The following is a 7,767-nucleotide window of genomic DNA, read 5'->3' as shown; positions in this document are numbered from 1 at the left end:
TGCCTGAACCCGGGAGGCGGAGGTTGCGGTGAGCCGAGATCGCGCCATTGCACTCCAGCCTGGGTAACAAGAGCGAAACTCCGTCTCGAAAAAAAAAAGAAAGAGAGGAAGGGAGGGAGGGAAGGAAGGAAAGAGAGAAAGGGAGAAAGAGAGAAAAGAAGGAAGGAAAGAGGAAGGAAGGAAGGAAGGAAGGGAGGGAAGAAAGAAAAGAAAGAGAAAGAAAGGGAGAAAGGGAGAAAGGAAGAGAGGGAGGGAGGGAGAGGGGAAGGAAGGAGAGACAGAGAAAGAAAAGGTTTGTAGTGCAATCCTATCCTCTTTATTTTTAAAAGCATAGTAATCTATGTGTCTGTCATCTGTTTATTTTATTTTTTAAATCAAGTATATATCTATCAATGTTGGTACAGGAAGAAAAAAACAGTCTACAAAGACATTTCAAATTGGGGAGTTGGACAAAGAAAAAAATTTAAAATGAACTTTCTCTTAGTTCTCTTCTATAGTAGGAATTTTTCAAAAGGAACATTGTATTTTATAGCAATAAAAACAAAAAAGAAAGAAAACATAGATCTATAAATACCAACAGGATGCCCACTGCATATTCCTAACCAAAAAAAAGAAAAAAGAAAAAAGCAAGTTGTAGATAACATACAACAGATAACTCATCTTTTGTAAGAAAAGAAAAGGATGCCTCTGTACATGCACAGAAGTGTCCATATGCTTGCAAAGAAAGAGTGTGGATTAAAAAAAAAAACTGTGCAAGGTGGTTGCTTCTGGAGACAGAAATTCCACTATGATGTGTGTGTGTTACTTTGCAGGAAAACACTTGATTGATTGATTGATTGACTGCCTCGCTCTGTTGCCCAGGCTGGAGTGCGGTGGGGCAGTCTTGCCTCACTGCAACCTCCGTCTCCTGGGCTCAAGCAATCCCTCCACTTTAGCCTCCCAGGTAGCCAGAATGACAGGTATGCACTACCATGCCCTGCTAATTTTTGTATTTTTGTAGAGATGGAGTTTTGCCATGTTGCTCAGGCTGGTCCCGAACTCCTGAGCTCAAGTGATTCACCTGCTTTGGCCTCCCAATGTGCTGGAATTACAGGCACGTGTCATCATCCAGTCGCCCAGTCAGAAAACATTTTAAACATCCGCTTTCCCCATCATTGACCCCCAGATAAAATGAGAGGTGTGAGTGGTTGACTGGCAAGTCATGTCCCTGGGTTTCTAAAGTAGTTGGTGCACTTGAGGTAGGGAAAACAGAGAACTTACCACCCCAGTGAAAAACTCCAACCCAGTGAACTGGAGGGTGTTCTTTTCGGCCATGGTAAACTGAGGGATTACGATGAAGCTGAAGTTCAAGATGAATGAGAAAATGTTGAATTTCAAAAGCCATCTCAGAAAGTTGAAATAGGAGAGAATGCTGGTTCCAAACTTGCCTCCGATGATTTTCAGCGTCTTCTGCCACAGGCTGATGGAACTGAGAATTTCTGACAGGCTGCTCTTGGATCTCCGATAAGTCTGAAGCCAGGATTCGAAGCAGGTGGGTTGCTGTTCGCTTAACAGATATTGACCGAGCAGGTGCCATAATAACAGAAATGGCCACCATGTCTGGAGTATTGTTAAGTGCAGGCAACATGCTAGGCATGTTTACAAATGTTATCTCAACTCTAAGGTGGAGCTATCATGACCTTCCCAGGTTTGCTGTTGAAGGTGCCACTCCCAATGGCCAAGATGGCCAATGAACTCAGCAACCTCTTAGTTCTTCCCCATGCGACCTCATTTTCCCACACTTTAACCAACCTGATGGCTTCGGGCAATGAAATATCTCTGATTTTTGGTCTTCACCTTGAGCTCCCTTTCATCCTCATTCCCTCCCTCCCTGTTTTCACCCTCTTGCTGTGCCCATTTTACTGACTTACCTGTGAAATGGAGTGCAGACACTGAACACAGCAATTAAACTGAAGGATATGATGGGACTGTTTGCTTTTTTCTTTGTCAACTATTTTCCTGTAGGGAATAGCAAGAGAAAGTGAAAGATACAAACGTTGCAACTCATTCATTCAAAAAATAGTTACATGGTGGCTCATGCCTGTAATCCCAACACTTTGGAAGGCTGAGGCAATAGGATCACTGAGGCCAGGAGTTCAAGACCAGCCTGAACAACATAGTGGAACCTTGTCTCTATTTAAAAAAAAAACAAAAAGCTGGGTGTGGTGGTGTCTGGCTACATAGTCCCAGCTACTCTAGAGGCTGTGGTGGGAGGGTCACTTGGGCCCAAAAGCTTTGAGACTGCAGTGAGCTATGATCACACCATTGTAGTCCAGCAGCCTGGGCAACAGAACGAGACCTCATTTTTTTTTTTTTTTTTTTTTTTTGAGATGAAGTCTCGCTCTATCGCCCAGGGTGGAGTGCAGTGGCACAACTGCGGCTCACTGTAGCCTCTGCCTCCCAGCTTCAAGTGATTCTCTGCCTCAGCCTCCTGAGTAGCTGGGATTACAGTTGCACACAACCACACCTGGAAAACTTTTGTCTTTTTAGTAGAGACAGGGTTTCACCATGTTGGCCAGTCTGGTCTCGAACTCCTGGCCTCAAGTGATCCATCTGCCTCGGCCTTGAGCCTGGGATAATAGGCATGAGCCACCATGCCCAGCTGAGACCACATTTCTTTAAAAAAAAAAAAAAAAACTGAGTTCCTATGATGTGTTGGGCACCATCCCAGCTATTAAGACAACAATTTCTTTGGTTTATGGAGCTGACATCCTAGTTGAAAGCAAAAGATAGTAAGCGATAAAAATAATAATAAAGTGGATAAATGGTCTGATGGTTTTATAAACGGCAGTTCCCCTGCACATGCTGTCTTGCCCACTGCCATGTAAGACGTACCTCTGCTCTTCCTTCTTCTTCCGTCATTATCGTGAGGCTTCCCCTGCTGTGTGGAACTGAGTCCATTAAACCTCTTTCCTTTATAAATTACTCAGTCTCAGGGATGTCATTATTAGGAGCATGAGAACAGACTAATACAGGTTCTCAGCCCAGGGTGATTTTGCCCCCACACATTGGCAATGTCTGGAAACTTTTTTGGTTGTGGAACTCCACTAAAGAGTGGAGAAGGGGAGCAACTGGCATCAACTACACAGAGATCAGAGACGCTGCTGCACATCCTACGATGAACAAAACAGCTCCCACGACAAAGACAGATCCAGCCCTAAGATATTACTTGTACTGAGACTGAGATATCCTACTATAAGGTCTTTGGGACACTTATTCAGTGACAGAGGGAGCCATGAAGAGTTTGAAATGGAAGGGTGTTTTCAGAAAGACATAGTCACAATTGGTCTCCTTACCCTTCGATGAACTCATCACGTCTGCTCTGTTCTGGTTCTCTCCCTGCTTTCTTTGGTCCACCTTGAAGGCCCACCCCAATGTCACTGTCTATTGCCTTTCAAGGCCCGGCTCAAATGCCCCCTCTGTCCATTTTTCACCAGAAAAGTTAGGGAGGGCAGGCCTTTCTGGTCCTCACATTGAAATCTCTTTCTATTTTGACTTGGCCTGATCTGCTTTCTGCCATTTGTAATGTACTTGTTGACAAATCTATTCCCTGCTGCCAGGTTTTGAAATTTATCTTTGAAACCTCAGAAAATCCTGCATCCTTGAATCATTTCCTGCTAATTACTGTTGTTTCCACTCTACTAGCTTCTGCCAGCTAACTCAAATTGAAAAAAAAAAAAAAATTAAGCAACAATTAATGTAAACTTTAAAGGCTAAAACAGCCCTTACCATCGGGTTTTGAGTTCCTGAGCTTATAAAACTCCTAAGTTCTTTATTTTTTTTTTCTTTTTTTTTTTTCAAGATGGAGTCTTGCTCTGTCACCCAAGCTGAAGTACAGTGGCACAATCTTGGCTCACTGAAACCTCCACCTCCCAGGTTCAAGCAATTCTCCTGTCTCAGCCTCCTGAGTAGCTGCGATTACAGGTGCATGCCACCATGCCCCCATGCCCAGGTAATTTTTGTATTTTTAGTAGAGATAGTGTTTCACCATGTTGGCCAGGCTGGTCTCAAACTCCTGACCTGTGATCCATCCACTTCAGCCTCCCAAAGTGCTGGGATTACAGGCGTGAGTCACTGCACCTGGTTGGTCTTTATTTTTTAAGTAAACTTTCTATTTAGCGTAGTTTGAGATTTACAGTAAAGTTGCAAAGACAGTACAGAAAGTTTCCATATACATTCACCAGTTTCCCCTGTTAATATTTTACATTTCCATGGTAGGTTTGTCAAAACTAAGATACCAGTATTGATATATTTCTATTACCTAAACTCCAGACTATACAGATTTTACTAGTTTTTCCACCAGTGTCCATTTTCTATTCCAGGATTTCATCCAGGATACCATATTGCATGTATTTGTCATGTCTCTCTTTTTTAATTTTCATTTTTTTAAAAGATGGGGTCTCACTGTGATGTCCAAGCTGGTCTTAAAACTCCAGGGCTCAACTAATCCCACCACCTTGGCCTCCCAAAGTGCTGGGATTACAGGCCTGAGCCACCACACTGGCCTGTCATGTCTCTTTAGAACTTTCTAGTCTATGACAGTTTCTCAGACTTTCCCTGTTTTTGATGAACTTTGACAGTTTTTTCTTTTTGTTTTGTTTTTGAGATGGAGTCTTGCTCTGCCGCCCAGGCTGGAGTGCAATGGTGCAATCTCAGCTCATTGCAACCTCCGCCTTCTGGGTTCAAGCGAGTCTTCTCCCTCAGCCTTCTGAGTAGCTGGAACTACAGGCGCATGCCACCATGGCCAGCTAATTTTTTTGTATTTTCAGTAGAGACCGGGTTTCACTTAGCCAGATGGTCTTGATCTCCTGACCTTATGATGCACCTGCCTCAGCTTCCCAAAGTGCTGGGATTACAGGTGTGAGCCACTGCGCCCAGCAACTTTGACAGTTTCAAGGGGTACTGGTCGAGCATTTTGTAGAATGTTCTTCAGTTGGGATTTCCCTAATGTTTTTTGCTGTTTAGACTGGGGTTGTGGGTTTTAGGACAGAGTGGCCAGAGGAGACGTGTTTTTCCCATCACATGACTTATCTTTGGATATGTTAACCTTGAGTCTTGGCCAAGGGAGTATTAGGCAGACTCTCCCCTGGAAAGTTACTCCACTTTCTTTCTTCCATGCCCTACTCTTTGGAAGTAGCTCACCAAGCAGAGCCCATACTCCAGCCCAGGAGGAGGAATTAAGCTGTAGCTCCTGGAGAAAGGAGTACCTACATAGGGTATTTGAAATTTTCCTTTCAGGAGGATTTGTCTTTTCTATTGCACTTAATTATTTCTTATCTTTTTGAGATGGGGCAAAAGTAGAAGACTGAGGTTCATGTGAAATCTGGGAAAGAAGAAAAGCCTTTGGTCCATACCTAAGGTTCCTTTTCTCTTCCATGGTCCTTGGCTGGTTCCTGATGGCTTTAATTCTGTCTCTGGATGTCATGGGTATGAGAGATGCAATTAACTTCTGTCCTATGAAAGAAATGGAGTTTAATGGAGTTTAATTTCTTTTTTCTTTGACAGAATCATAACACTAAAATGGGGTACTGAAGTCAGAGATGTTTTTATAAGAACACAAGGAAAGAAGAATATACGGACTTGGAGATCTCAAAGATCACAAAGGAAAACAACAAAAAGACACATAGATGTGTTAAAGCTCAAAGCCAGAGCAAATGAATAATGACTGCACTCTATTCTAATTCAGTGTTTTTCTCTTTCCTGTAACAAAAATCATTTAGCAAAGTCAACAAGATACCACATGTTTGGTCAGCCTACCTCTTTTTTTTTTTTTTTTGAGACAGAGTCTTGCTGTGTCACCCAGACTAGAGTTCAGTGGCACAATCACAGCTCACTGCAACACTGATCTCCTGGGCTTAAGCAATCCTTCCACCTCAGCCTCCCCAAGTGTTGTGATTACAGGCATGCACCACCATGTCTGGCTAATTTTTAAATTTTTGTAAAGTTGAGGTCTCACTACATTGTCCAGGCTGGTCCTGAACTCCTGGGTTCAAGCAATCCTCTCACCTCAGCCTCCAGAGTAGCCAGGACTACAGGCACACACCATGACAACCAGCTAATTTTTTTTTTTAATTTGTAGAGATGGGGTCTTGCTATGTTGCCCAAGCTAGTTTCCAACTTCTGACCTCAAGAGATTCTCCCACCTCAGCCTCCCAAAGTGCTGGGATTACAGGTATGAGCCACCATGCCTGGATCTCTTGCTTTAATATCCCACATCTCTTCCTTTTGCCCCTGATACCAGGTACAAAAGACTTCACATTCCTTGACTATTGTTGAATGCTCTCCCACCTCCCCAGAAGTACACCCTTCTTTTCTCCTGCTAACTCATATTCACATTTGTAGTCAATGTGGCAGACACTATTGGTCATCCACCCCAAATTTATTTCCTCCTTGTTAATGGAATCCCAATTGTGTTTGGGAATCTACCTGCCTCCCTCACATGGCCCTGAGCTTTCTCGAGGTGGAGCCCATCCCCAGGCCCAAAGAGCAAGTCTTAGTCTACGTAAGCCAATCTCCAAGTCCCTGTCCCCTGCAGCAGAGGCATGTGACACAGCATTAATCAATGTCCTCTAAGAGGTGGTCTGCTGCTGAGAATTTCTTAGAAAAGGTTTGTTTCTTCTAAACAAACAAAAAACAAGAAAACAAACAAACAAACAGAAAACAAGAAAAGAACAGATGTCTCTTCCTCTGATTATTGTGGTATCTGCCTGTGATGCAAGAAGTGCTGTTGATATCCTGTGACAAACAAGCTAGCCAGCAGGACAGTGACACCGTGCTGAGGGTGGCTGAGGGACAGAGGGAGCAGGCTGGCTCCGTGGTCACAGCACGGGGCTAGAATTGCCCACCGGGAAATACCATGGTCATTGTAATGACACAGTTGAGGTATAAGGGGAATCCCCAAAAGAGGACCACCAAATCTCTCTGCTGAAGATGAGCAATTTGTGCCTCTCCTGGGAAGGAAGGGTGAGTAGACTTAGAGGAAGAAAGACGGAAGAGGGAAATATACAGAGCTGCAGGGAGCCAGCAGTGTGAGAGGTGATGTCCTATCTTCTTCACTAAAGGGGCTAAACCCACTAAATGCTTTGTGTAAGAAAAAAGATGTTTTTCTTCTCCCTGAAATCATTGAAAGCTGCTAGGCTTTATGCCTGGAATACTGTGGGGGTGAAACATAAACAGCATCTTTGGGACAGGCGCAGTGGCTCACACCTGTAATCCCAGCACTTTGGGAGGCTGATGCGGGCGTATCACCTGAGGTCGGGAGTTTGAGACCAGCCTGACCAACATGGAGAAACCCTGTGTCTACTAAAAATACAAAATTAGCTGGGTGTGGTGGCTCATGTCTGTAATCCCAGCTACTCAGGAGGCTGAGGCAGGAGAATTGCTTGAACCCGGGAGGCAGTTTGCAGTGAGCCAAGATCGCGCCTTTGCACTCCAGCCTGGATGACAGATTGAAACTCCATCTAAAAAAGAAAAAAAAAGAATGCGGGCTTGAGGCCAGAGGCCACGCGTGGTGTCTCACACCTGTTATCCATCCCAGTACTTTGGGAAGCCAAGGCGGGCACACCACCTGAGGCCAGGAGTTTGAGACAAGCTTGGCCAACACGGTAAAACCCCATCTTTACTAAAAATACAAAAATTAGCAGGGCATGGTGGCATGTGCCTATAATCTCAGCTACTCAGCAGGCTGGGGGCATGAGAATCACTTAAACCTGGGAAGCAGAGGTTGCA

The 7,767-nt window shown here is 44.2% G+C and overlaps 1 protein-coding gene across 5 annotated transcripts in view; it reads right to left on the bottom strand.

The window, feature by feature from the left end:
• TMC5 (transmembrane channel like 5) overlaps positions 1–7,767 on the bottom strand; it is a 90,075-nt gene that overhangs the window by 32,663 nt on the left and 49,645 nt on the right. For all 5 annotated transcript variants that reach the window (XR_001826925.2, XM_037740543.1, XM_017534282.2 and 2 more), the window contains exons 5-7: positions 5,394–5,493; positions 1,911–1,998; positions 1,261–1,509 (exon numbers count right to left, since the gene is read on the bottom strand). Coding sequence is in view for 4 of the 5 variants with exons in the window: in XM_037740543.1 (XP_037596471.1) it covers positions 1,261–1,509; positions 1,911–1,998; positions 5,394–5,493 (437 nt within the window). In the remaining variant the exon portion in view is untranslated. The remainder of the gene's footprint in view (positions 1–1,260; positions 1,510–1,910; positions 1,999–5,393; positions 5,494–7,767) is intronic.

The sequence above is a fragment of the Cebus imitator genome, unplaced genomic scaffold, assembly GCF_001604975.1.
Source record: "Cebus imitator isolate Cc_AM_T3 unplaced genomic scaffold, Cebus_imitator-1.0 Scaffold85, whole genome shotgun sequence".
In the NCBI taxonomy this organism is placed as follows: domain Eukaryota; kingdom Metazoa; phylum Chordata; class Mammalia; order Primates; family Cebidae; genus Cebus; species Cebus imitator.
The sequence above is the reverse complement of the archived record's forward strand: the minus strand, read 5'-3'. Positions and strand labels throughout refer to the sequence as shown.